This window comes from Aquarana catesbeiana, linkage group LG05, assembly GCF_042186555.1.
Source record: "Aquarana catesbeiana isolate 2022-GZ linkage group LG05, ASM4218655v1, whole genome shotgun sequence".
Taxonomy (NCBI): Eukaryota; Metazoa; Chordata; class Amphibia; order Anura; family Ranidae; genus Aquarana; species Aquarana catesbeiana.
Window position 1 is genome coordinate 234,316,919 of NC_133328.1, and position 13,257 is coordinate 234,330,175.

Below are 13,257 nucleotides of genomic sequence, written 5' to 3' on the forward strand. Positions count from 1 at the left end.
ATAGGGAGGACTCTGAATAGATAAAGCAATTTGGGTAGAATAGTCATTTTGATTGCATTAATCTTCCCTATCCAGGATAAAGGAAGTTGCGACCATTGTTTTATTAGATTTGTGATCTGTCTTAATACAAGAGGGTAATTGGTTGAGAATAAGTCAGAATGAGATGCTGTTAAATGAATTCCAAGATATGGGATTGATTTTTCTGCCCATGTGAATGGGAGTGCAGCCCTAGCCGGGATCAATTCCATGTTTGTGAGTGAAATATTAAGCACTAGGCATTTCTTAGGATTAATCATAAGGCCGGATAGGGCTGCAAATCCATCAAGAGCTGGTATTAAGTTAGGACCAGAGACCTGTGGTGATGATAGAAAAAGTAATATATCGTCTGCAAATATACATAATTTGTGTGTAATACCTCCTACTTCAATGCCAGTTATAGTTTGGTTTGTTCTGATGTATTGGGCCATGGGTTCGAGTATAAGGGCAAATAATAAGGGAGATAATGGGTAACCCTGTCGGGTACCTCTTTCGATATTAAAGGCTTCAGATTTGTATCCAGCATATTTTATATAGGCTTTGGGTTTATTATATAATGCTTTGATCCATGTTAAAAAGTGGGGTCCAAAACCCCATTTTTGTAATGAATATTGCATATATTGCCAGGATACTGTGTCAAATGCCCTCTTAATATCGAGAGATAGAAAACATAAAGGGATTTTCAGTTTTTTAGCAATATGTGCCAATAACATTGCCCTGCGTATATTATCGCCTGCCTGTCTATTTGGCATGAAGCCTACTTGATCTCTATGTATTAATTTTCCTATAATGCTATTGAGGCGTTTTGCTATTATTTTTGCTAATAATTTAATATCAAGGTTTAACAGAGAGATAGGCCGATAATTCACACAGGAAGTATCATCAGAAAGGGGTTTTGGGATCATACAAACAATTGCCATTAGTGTTTCTTGCCGAAAAGAATGTCCATCTAGAAGTTTGTTAAAAGTTTCAGTGAGAATGGGAGAGAGTATTTCTGAGAATGTTTTATAGTATAAAGCCGAGTAGCCGTCTGGGCCTGGTCTTTTGTTAAGTTTTAGGTCTTTTATGGCGTTAGCAACTTCATCTATAGTTATAGGCTCATCCAAACTGCTTTTTTGATTCTGAGATAACTCAGGTAAGGTTATTTTTGAGAAGAAGGATTCAGCTTCTGTAGGATTAAATTCATTGTTTGTCTTGTATAAAGTTGAGAGATGTGAGTGAAATTTATGGACTATTTTAACTGGATTACAAGTGTAAACATTTTTTGATAATTTCAAACGTATTGGTTTGAAAGATTTGTTAGTTGAATTTAATGCCCGAGCCAAATATGTACCTGGTTTGTTTGTATTCATGTAGAAATTGTGTTTGGAGCGTTTGAGGGATTTATCAACTGACTCAGTGAGAAATAGATCGTATTCCAATCTAGATTTTTCCAGATGAGATTTTGTACTCTGAGATGGATTATCTTGAAATGATATGTAGGCTGCATTAAAATTGAGTTCTAGTTTTTTTGCTAGATTTTTGCGTTCCCGTTTAAATAGTGCCATTTGTCTTTGTATTGTACCACGCAAGACAGGCTTATGAGCTTCCCACAGTGTTATTGGGGAGATGTCTGTTGTATTATTAATTGATATGTATTCCTTTAAAGCTTGTTCAATGGCCATCTGATGTAGTGGGTGTTTGAGCATTATGTCCGGTAAATACCACGTTGGGTCATGCGCTTTTGGTATGGCTGAGGCTATAGTAGTGTATACTGCATTATGGTCAGACCACGGAATCGGAATTATATCTGATGCAATAATTTCTGGTATCATTCCTATTGTTAGAAAAATATGATCTATTCTGGTGAAGGTTTGATGAGGGTGCGAGAAATAAGTGAATTTCTTTTTCATTGGGTTACTTTCTCTCCATGAATCTACCAGATTGTATTTGGAAAGAAGTTGAGAAAAAGGTAATCTAGAGGTTATTTTGGATGGTGTAAAAGGTGATTTATCTAGAAATGGGAGGAGGACCTGGTTTGAATCCCCACACATTATCACTGTTCCTATTTTGTGTGTATTAATCACTTGTAATATATGTGAGAGGAATGGTGTAGGTTGTTTGTTAGGAGCGTAGTAGGAAATCACCGTGATTGCTGTATCCATTATATAACCCATGAGTATCAGGTATCTACCTTCTGGGTCTTTAATTTCTGATGATAAGGTGAATGGTGTGGATCGGTGAAATGCAATTAGAGTTCCCCTTTGCTTGGTACAGGCAGAAGCCGTGTAAATTTGTTGATAAAAAGGAGAAATATATTTTGGAGTAGAATCTTTGGTGAAGTGTGTTTCTTGGAGGCATACTATGTGAGCCTTCTTGTTATGGAAAGTACGGAAGGCTTTGGTCCTTTTTTGAGGGACATTTATTCCCTGAACATTCAGGGAAAGTATATTCAGTGGTGCCATGGCAATAGATCAAATAGTTTTGACTTACTTTTTGTTATGCAGAGCTGACTGCGCAGATCAACCTGTGTGGACTGAAGAGATGAATAGATAGAAAAGAAACCAGTGAATTCTGGAGTAAAGAGTAAACAAAAAACATATGAGATTAGATGATACATTGTATAAATTATTTTTTGCAAGTAATCACAATTTACCCGTGAAAGAGAATAAATATCTCTCTCAGGGGAATAAGTGCCTTCGTCACACTCCCACATAATATGGTTGGGAGAATGAGGAGGGCTAATGGGGGTACACGGATCTTCCGCTTACAGGAGAGAAGTGCTATGTCAAAAAAATCAAAATGATGTTTCATTAATTGGAGTGCAGAATATAGTTTTTGTTGAAATTATTTATTCCAGGGTGGTTGTATATGGTTAGTCTTGCCCTAGGCTAAATAATTCAGTTAGAAAGGTACTGTTAATAACTTTGGTATTGATGAAGATAGTTTGAATTATTTTGGGATTTTAACCCTTTTAGAGTAAACAATTACATATTTTATTCATATGCAACTGTTTAGATATGTTAACTCATAAAATTGAGGTTGTATTGCTTCAGATTAGAATAAACAAAAACATAATTCTAGGAACTAGTTAGGTAATAATATATTTGTTTTAAGAAAAGAAAGAAAAAGCTTCCATTACTTCTGGATTATTGAACATATTTGTCCTAAAAAGTAATACAGTACCTGACCGCGAGATTGTGTTTCCAGCGCGATACCATCGCGCTGGTTCTCGGTGACAGGGTACTGTGAATGTCGCGCTGGCTCGCTCATCGGGAAAGGAAAACGTTGTTTTCCTCCCGCGATGAGTGACAGGCAGCGCTGACAGCTGTCTGGTATGAATCCTGAGGCGGGAACACCGCGCCAAATTTTAAATGAAAAAACCGGTGTGGGTTCCCCCCTCGGGGGCATACCAGGCCCTTAGGTCTGGCATGGATTGTAAGGGGAACCCCCTATGCCGAAAAATCGGCGTGGGGGTCCCCCCCAAATCCATACCAGACCCTTATCCGAGCACGCAGCCCAGCCGGCCAGGAAGGGGGGTGGGGACGAGCGAGCGCCCCCCCCTCCTCCTGAGCCGTACCAGGCCGCACGCCCTCAACATGGGGGGGTGGGTGCCTTGGGGGAGGGGGGCGCCCTGCGGCCCCCCCACCCCAAAGCACCTTGTCCCCATGTTGATGAGGACAAGGGCCTCTTCCCGACAACCCTGGCCGTTGGTTGTCGGGGTCTGCGGGCGGGGGGCTTATCGGAATCCGGGAGCCCCCCCTTAATAAGGGGGCCCCCAGATCCCGGCCCCCCACCCTATGTGAATGAGTATGGGGTACATGGTACCCCTACCCATTCACCTAGGCAAAAGTGTCAATATAAAAAAAACACACTACACAGGTTTTAAGAATAATTTATTAGTCAGCTCCGGGGTCTTCTTCCGACTTCGGGGGGTCTCCTTCCGACTTCTCCCGGTGTTCGGCCTCTTCTCCCGGGCCCCGCCGCTATCTTCTTCCAGCTCTATTGCCAGCGAGGGGCCCGGTCTGCTGCCGCTGTCTTGTCGCCGATGTCTCGCCGCCGCTGTCTCTCCGCTTCTTCTCTTCTTTTCTTCTTCCCCGATGTTGACACGATGCTCTCTCCGGCTGGAATGCTGTGTGCGAGCTGCGGAGCCATTTATATAGGCGGTAACCCCGCCCCCTTACGACGTCATGGTCCCAGCATGCGCAGGGACTCTGGGGCCACGCCCCCTTATGACGCCAGAGTCCCTGCGCATGCGCCCCCTCCCCCAAGGCACCCACCCCCCCATGTTGAGGGCGTGCGGCCTGGTACGGCTCAGGAGGAGGGGGCGCTCACTCGTCCCCACCCCCCTTCCTGGCCGGCCGGGCTGCGTGCTCGGATAAGGGTCTGGTATGGATTTGGGGGGGACCCCCACGCCGATTTTTCGGCATAGGGGGTTCCCCTTACAATCCATGCCAGACCTAAGGGCCTGGTATGCCCCCGAGGGGGGAACCCACGCCGTTTTTTTTTATTTAAAATTTGGCGCGGTGTTCCCGCCTCAGGATTCATACCAGACAGCTGTCAGCACTGCCTGTCACTCATCGCGGGAGGAAAACAACGTTTTCCTTTCCCGATGAGTGAGCCATCTCGGCGCTGGCTCCTGCGACGGGGCTCGTAGGTGTCAAATCTCGCCGAGAAGTGACACAATATCGCGGTCACCTACTGTAAATCTATTGTTATTACCTGATAATATATAACTGAACAAGAATTTCCTTATTTCACTTATATATTCTAAGGCTATATGAATCAGAAGCAATAAGAAATATAACTGGAATGTAACATGATCCCACACAGTGTGTGACTATCAGAATGCAGTTACATTCAGTTATAAATATAGGTTTTTTATAGAGAACCATCTCTTAGTATAATAAATGAAGAGATATCAGGAATTAGGATGTCAGTCCATTGAATCTTCTTGGTCCATGGATGATGTGGCATAACGGCCTCTTTTGTGAGAATGATGATTCCCATTTTGTTCTGAAATTTTCTGGGTGCTGCCTGAAGGTGAAGATGACGCCATTCTTCTGCGTGTGGGAGTGTTGCTGCTTGTGGGTTCTGTCAGATTTAATTTTAAAAGGGTTTGTTGTAGTTCATCTGCTGATCTGCTTCTGTAAATTGTACCTTGGTAGTTAAATCTGACTGAAAAGGGGAAGCCCCATTGATACATAATGTTGTGGCGTTGCAGTTCCATTAGTTGGGGTTTCATGGATCGTCTTTTAGTAATAGTAAGTTGGGATAGGTCAGCAAAAATTTGATAATTGTGTCCTTGAAAATTAAGTTCCTTTTTTTCTCTTGCAGCAATTAGTATTTGTTCTTTCGTTCTGTAATAATGAAATTTTGTGATTATATCACGTGGGGGTCCATCTTTCTTTTTGGCTGTGAGGGCTCTGTGTACTCTGTCCAGTTCTAAACGTTCAATAGGGATATCTGGCTTTAGTTCTTGTAATAGAGCAGTAATAGTAGATTGCAGGTCTGTCACAGTTTCAGGTATTCCCCTTATGCGCAAGTTTGAACGTCTGGCTCTATTTTCGTAATCTTCCAGCTTAGTTTGAAGTATTAAATTCTCTTTTTTTAATTGTTCCAATTCTGTTATATTTTCTTGGGTTGTAATTTCAATTTCATCCATTTTTATTTCTAAGGCTGCGGTGCGGTTTCCCAGCTCTCTTATTTCTTTGGTTAGGCTTTTTGTTATTTGGTCTGAGGTTTGTTTTAAAGCCTTATGAAGCATCTTTTCAAATTGTAATAATATTACTGGGGATACTGAGGAGGCTTGTGGAGAAGTTTGTGAGAGGATTTGTTCTGTATCTGACTCAAATGGAGAGTCTTGCTGTGACATTTTCTGTCTGTGAGAGCGCCCTGATGCTGTATCTTGTGAGGTGACTGGAGCTGCTTCAGCTGCAGTGAGTGCCTGTGAGCTCTTTGTGAGGTGATTTTTATTTCTGCCACGGTTTCCTCCCAGTACCATATTTCCTGCCCAAACTTTCACAGTTTGTTCCCTGGGGCAAAAAGGTTCAAATGGATACCTTTTGAGCCTGCAGGCTCCGCTTTGTCCTTCTCTTCTCTCCTCAGCGTTGTGGAGCTCTAACAATGCATGTCTGCTCTGCTAGGCTCCGCCTCCTGCCCATCCGGCCTTTCTTTTTCAACCTGCAGCTCTGTAATTTTCTGTAAAATGCAATGCAATATGTCTACCTGGAGGTGTTCTGTACACAGGATGTGTACAGAATGCCCCACAGAAACATAATTTCCTGCTTGTGTGATTAGCTCACTGATTTCCCCAGTCTGCACTAAGATGCAAGTCATATTGTTTACATCCCCTGCAACAAAAATGTCATTTTTGTTGAGATACTCCCAATAGGAAATCAAGTCCAAAGGTATGCAGACCCTGCAGGTGCAGCAGCTGGTTGATGATTATAAAACCACTCCTATTAGACTCACTAGGCACATGGGCACAGAGAAACACACAGGGATTTCTTCAGAATAACAAAAGGTAGGAATCTGAAGCAAAGTTTGTTAAAATCCTTGCAATGTCCATAGATCAGCTAGAGGGGAATGTTTTTTTCTCATCAAAGGTGGAGTTAAAGCATGTGGACCAGGAACATACACCTGCAATGGAATGAATGTTTGGTGAATGTCACAGCCACTGCTTTACCAGTCTATCCTTAGGAGGTCTGTGCATTCCATGTGTTAAAATGGTGAGGCATTCTGAGACTGCAGTGTTCTGACAATTTCCACAAATCTTGTTTTTCTTTCTTTATTTCAACCATTCAGTAAACAGGTAAATCAATTAGTAATAATAATAATTAGGAACCTGGCTGACAGCAGCATTTTATTTCTAAAAATATATATAAATATTTAACTATAATCCTAAGCTATAGAGGCTCTTGATTAAAAAAAAAAAATCAACACTAATAAAAAAGAAACAGCTATTATAAAGTATATCTGTCATCATTATTTTCCTGGACATTACAGTGGGCATCAGAATGTAAACATCCACTCATACCCACTGCAAAATGTTTTAGAAATATCTTTGACCATTCATGCACAATGTCATCTAGCTGCCTTTTGAGAATGCGGTTAGACTCTCGGAAGCTAGAGTTGCCAAGTCACCAGACAAACTTGAGTTTTTAAACTGGAGTCATTGAGGTGTTTTAAATGTGAGCCTGTGGCCAGGCTATAAACATTCAAATATTAACATATTCTTAATAAGAAAATGAACTTTACAACAAGATCTCACTGATCTATGTAGCTGCAGGCATTGTGGTGAACTATATACTGGAAGTTCACAACGGAACAGAAATGAAATCCTTTTCTACACCAGGTCAGCTAACCCTGAGCTTCCACCCTGCAGCCTTTCAGTCCTCTGCTGCTGAGAGAATGACTTTCAAAACTAAAGTATGAATTATTCCACAGTGCCTGTAGCTACAACTGTCAACAAGGGAATATACAATTATTTACACATTCTTATGTAGACCACATGTTTAATTTAAGCTTTAAAGGGCTTACACACTGATAATATTGGTAGTTGAATGTTTTTTATCATTTCCATACTCTTTTAGAAGCAGAGTGAAGCTAAGACAAAAAGGTTTTAAGATAAAAATATATACTTCTCCTGCTTTGATGCCTAAGCAGATGTCCTTCACCACAATGTTATTTTGATAAGATTTTCTGAGATTGTAGAGTAGAAGTATATCGTTAGGAGTCATTCCACCAAGCACCCTTCCACGTTCAATTTCAACATCCTTGTCATTGGAACTGTCATATAATGGTGATTCATGTCTGGAAAATTTTTTACAAATCCCCCCAAAAATTATAGCAGTCAATATTTATCTCATCGTTGGCTATAACAAATATCCTAAAAATGTCAAAAGAACATCTGCATACAGTTAAAGCTGTTCTGCAATATATGGTCTAATGGACCTGATCCTTTCTTTTTGGGGAGCTAGGATCTTTTTCAAATTTAGGGAATTGTTGTTTGGATTACCGGTATATACACACTCTCACCACTTTCTATAGTGGCAGAGTAATTAAAGACTGACATGGATGAAGTGGTAGTGACATTCCTACAGGTAATAATCTGAAATGTAAAACAATGCCAACATACTTAAAAGTCAAAGATGCTATGTTCTGTGAATTTTGGGTCATAACTAAAACTGCCCCACTTGCATCCAATGTCAAATATTTCACATGTTGTTTCAGGCAAGATCAGGCTCCTTACTTCAAAATCACATATCAGGTGATGGATCGTCTCCACAGAAGCAATCAATTGTATAAACAATAGGAATGCCACACACCAATATCAACAATTATATTCTTTTATTACCACTTCAATACTGGGCACTTTCACCCTTCCTGCCCAGGCCAATTTTCAGCTTTCATTGCTGTCGCACTTTGAATGTCAATTGTGCAATCATGTAACTCAATACCCATAGACAGCTAGAGCTTTGCTTTGGTGGTATTTAATCACCACTGAGTTTTTTTATTTTTTGCTTAACAAACAAAATGATAATTTTGAAAAAAAAAAACTTTTTTTAGTTTTTATTATAAAATGTTGCAAATAAGTATTTTTTCTTCTTCACTGATGGGCACTGATGCGGTTGAACTGATGGGCACTGATGAGGCTGCACTAATGGACATTGATGAGGCTGCAGTGATGAGGCGACACAGACGGGCATTCATAAGGCAGCACTAAGGAGCACTGATAAGCTGCACTGATGTGCACTGATGAGAAGGTATTGATGAGGCTGCACTGATGGACACTGATAAGCTTTGCTGTTGGGGCTGCACTCATAACAGGGCACTGATAATCAGTGCCCATCAGTGTAAAGAATGTACTGAGAGCCTTGCCAGTTATCAGCTCTCCTTTCCTCTCACAGACACAGTGCATGAGGAAAGAACTACTGAAACCTGGCAAGCCTGTTTACATGTGATCAGCTGTGATATGGTAAAGGGCCACTGTGATTGGCCCTTTGCCATGATCTGTGGTCAGTTGTGTTCAAAGGATACACAGTCACAAAGTGTGCCCAAGGCGTGCCCCAGGGGGGCTCAAAGAGGAAGAGGTTCTGGGAGAATGTCCATGAACACCCTCGCAGAACTGGACGACTGCACTATAGCCATCTTTAGGCTATAGTGTGGTACTGAAGTGGTTAAAATAGCTAGCAAGAACAGCTTCTATTCTGACCTGTTTCATACTAGACACAGTGCTTTCTCAAAAGAATGATTGAGAAAGTACTCTGCCTAGTGCAAAACATGTTAGACTAGAACCTGTTCCTGCTGGCTATTATAATAAAGTAAGAATATTATTTTGCATCTCTGCGTGTAGTGTTTCTGTTGCTGGTACAATTGATTGCCCCACCTGCATATTTACTTCTGTCAAAATTAAAGTGTTTATACTTCTGTGACTTTTATAGATGTATTGGAATAATTGCTTCCAAAAGGAGAGAGACTAATGTTAATGGTCTAATGTTAATAATTGTTCATTTGAACTTACTACCATATATATCAGTATTAGAGAAGTGTGTTAATATTATTATTGTTATTATTATTATTGCACTTTTATGATAGAATACCATTGTTTTCACAATCATAGAACATCATATTATTAGAGTCCTGTTAAACCCTATCTCTGTATTTACAAAATAGTCCTTCTCAGCCTATTCAGCCTAGTTGAACAAAGTTAATGTACAATTTGTTAAAGGAATTGTACATACTGTTAAAATCTCACCTTTTTCTTTGAAATGATTGTCCATTTATCACAAGTCTCAAGAAAAATAAGATGCTCCCTTGTATTCCCATTGCAGTAAATGTCCACCCAAGAAAATCCATATGAAATGGACTGATGTAAGAATCAATTCCAAAGCTGTTTATGAGGTCAAATTTCACTTGTCTCAAAGTAAGTTCCATCAAGCCATTTCCAAGGCAAAATTGAGGAAAAATTAGGAAAATCCATTTAAGTATATTATGGATATCTGTAAAACTCTATGTAACGAAAATAGTATTGTTTCAGTTAGTATGAATCACACATTATTTAATCATATAGTGCAAGTAAACATTATCTATATGTCTTAGGTGTATGCTTTGTGCTACATCACACGCTTTACTCTGACAATTGCATGTTTTAAAATAAAATGATAGAGAAACAGCAAATTGGTTAAGATATTATGCACATTTTGCTTAATGTAAAAGTACTCCATCTGTACATATCCAGGATACAGTTAAAATATCAATCACAAACTGCAAGTAAAATTCCAAGCAACATGTGAAAGTAATTACTTAGCTGCAAGTGCTAACATGTAAACATTGAAATTGCGCTAAACCTAGACAGTTCAACCTACCTTTGTATAAATGGCTGCAGACACTTTTTGCAGACCATCTAACTGGTCAGTAGTAGGGATGAGCTTGGAGTTCGGGCCAACCGTGAGTCTAACCTTAATCCAAGCTGTTTGGAGGTCACCTAGCGGGCAAACTGAATTGCCAGATCTGCTGCAGCCGGAAGTCATTCATTTAGTGGGGTTATCACTACAACTGCAAAATGACGACTTCAGGCCACACACCAACTTGTTTCAAATTGGAAATAAGCCAGCAGGCATCCTTGGTAATGTCTTTGATCAAATTTGATAATGATCACGTTTTGGTTAATGACTTGAGCAAACATCTTAGGCCAGTTTGTTCTCCATTCAGCAACCAGCCAGGGAGCTGTTATTTGTGACGAGCGTCTGGCAAAACAGGATAACCACAGTAGGGATCAACCAAAGGCTGAAAGATTGCTACAAGAGGATGGCCGTCTGTCTGTGGACCAAGCCTCTCCATCTTCAGTTCCTGAAATAGCTGTGTGAAGAAGATATCATACTTTACTTGTTGTTGATGATGTACCTTATACTGTAAATGCTTCGAAAGATTCTGCGGTACTCTCCCAAATGACAATGCTGTCATCTATTTAAAGTTTGAAAAATTTGGAATTGGTCCATGGTTTCCCATGGATTCCTCCTCCCATTTGGCCATGAAAAAGTTCCCTTTTTCCAGGCTAGGAGAATCTTTGGATTTTCATTTACAAAAATTAGTGACAACCAATACCTCCTTTTTTAAAAGATAGCAAATATTTTGTTTCATTGTTAAAAACAATACAATACAAAGATAACTATATTTTGGCTACACTAATGTAAATTTCCTTTATACAAATATAAAACAAAAAGATGGTTTGACAGGGGTAAAACAGACCTTAGAAAGAAGGTCAGAGTTCAAACAAATTGATTCCATAATGAAAGGCGTAGAGTTGGCCATGAAAAGTAACTACTTTTGGCACAATAATACATTCTACCTACAAACTTAGGGAGTTGCAATGGGAGTGGAATATGCTCCCAGAGGAGCAAACTTTTTCATGACCAACTGGGAAGAGGATCCATGGGAAACCATGGTTCAATCTAATATTTTACAAATGTTATATAGATGACATATAGATGATCCCAAAGCATTATGTAGAGATTCTTTTGGTGGCAATGAATTTCAGCAAGAGCAAAATGTTTCCCATCAAATAAAATCACTTTCTTCTTATACACTTGGTAAATGAAGCCCAAACACTCATTCCCCATTTATGGAGCTCTACCAAAGGTGCCAAAGATATCAGATTGGTTTTGCAGAATTAATTGATCAGGTGGCAGAGATGGAGGAATTGGTGCATATCAGCAGAGAAACCTGCTTCCTATGTAAAAACATGGACTAGTTGGCCTCTACTTATAGATTCAAATGTATACAAACAGTACCAAAACCATCATTAGCCACTGGAAACTGGCTCTACCCTTCCCCCCAGGGCGATGCTGTGTTCTTCTCACACTTTTGAAATGGGCTTCTTAAGAGACTTTGGTGCCTCCCACTCGGGGATGTCTGTCTTCACTTCCCTTCTTACTCCATCTCTTTCATCATTAGAGAACACCCCCCGGTTCAGTTTGCACCAGAATACTGGAACATTGCAAAAGTTCAGGCCCGAAAGGCGAACCCCATTCACCAGAACTTGAAAAATCAAAAGTCCCCATTTTGAAGGCTTATATCCAAGTTATTGGCCATAAAAATGTATGGGGTCCTGGCTACTGCCCTAGGGGACATGTATCAATGCAAAAAAAACACTTTTAAAATAGATTGTTTTTAAAGGAAAAGTGATTTTAATGATGCTTAAAGTGAAACAATAAAAATGAAAAAATCCTTTAAATATAGTGCCTTGGGGGTCCCCTTAGTTTACCTGTAAAGTGGCGCATCTGTACCATGTATAGAACCTGTTGCAGCAAATTTAACATTTATGAAGAAAAATCATTACAATTAAATTGATTGTCCCTGCAAGCTTTCTTTATTTTGTAAACAACTTCTTGGGGAACCAGTCTGTATGATTAGGCCACAATTTAGTGCACTAGGAACAAGATTGGAGATTTTTTGGATATATTCTAGCGTCTCTTTGGCAGGCTTTGGATGGACATAATACATTTTTGCACCACAGTGAGCAAGCCTTATGTAAAGAATTATAGTACACTCAGGCCAAGATTAACATTTTTTTTTAGATAAATCTGGTTCCTCTTTTGCAGACTTTGGATAGAAGTAACAGGTGCAGAAAAATTGGTTTTTGGGTGTTGGTAGTGCCTTCACCCGATATCCTTCTAGGAGGTACTCCTGATGAAAGCAAGAATTGGCCTTGCTCTAAACAATTGAAATGTGATGCCCCGGTTAAACAGTTGCGGAAAAATGTGGGCTTTGGGAGGTGGTGGTGCCTTCACTCTGTAAAATTCTAGAGGTACTCTTGATGAAAGCAAGATTTGGCCTTGCTGTAAAAAATTTAAATTTGATGCCCCAGTCAAACAGTTGCAGAGAAATTGGTCCTTGAATGTTAAAACCTATACCAAAAAAATGACTTCAAGATAAAATCAACACCCACAAACCTAGGCAGCCTAGACAGTCTTGTAGAGATTTGAGATCCCTTTAACACTTAATCAGCTACATCAGCATCAGAGGCTCGATAGCTGCTGCTAATCCAGGACTGATTCATTTTGACAAATGTCAGTCAGTCAACGGAGTCTGTGGGCAGAAGTGCTATTTTATCTGTCACAAAACCTCTGGCAGCACTGAATGCCCATTCGGAAAGCAAGCTGGATGCAAGGCAGCCCAGCAGCTCAATTGCATACTGGGCAAGTTCTGCCCATTTATCTATTCTCATGACCCAGTAAC

General features: G+C 40.1%; 1 protein-coding gene across 1 annotated transcript in view; it reads right to left on the reverse strand.

Moving 5' to 3' along the window:
- Positions 1 to 10,022, reverse strand: part of LOC141144686 (glucosylceramide transporter ABCA12-like) — a 276,390-nt gene extending 266,368 nt beyond the window's left edge. Inside the window, exons 1-2 of the mRNA XM_073630621.1 lie at positions 9,776 to 10,022; positions 7,659 to 7,830 (exon numbers count right to left, since the gene is read on the reverse strand). Coding sequence (XP_073486722.1) covers positions 7,659 to 7,830; positions 9,776 to 9,954 — 351 coding nt within the window. The 5' untranslated portion in view covers positions 9,955 to 10,022. The remainder of the gene's footprint in view (positions 1 to 7,658; positions 7,831 to 9,775) is intronic.
- Positions 10,023 to 13,257: the final 3,235 nt, after the last annotated feature.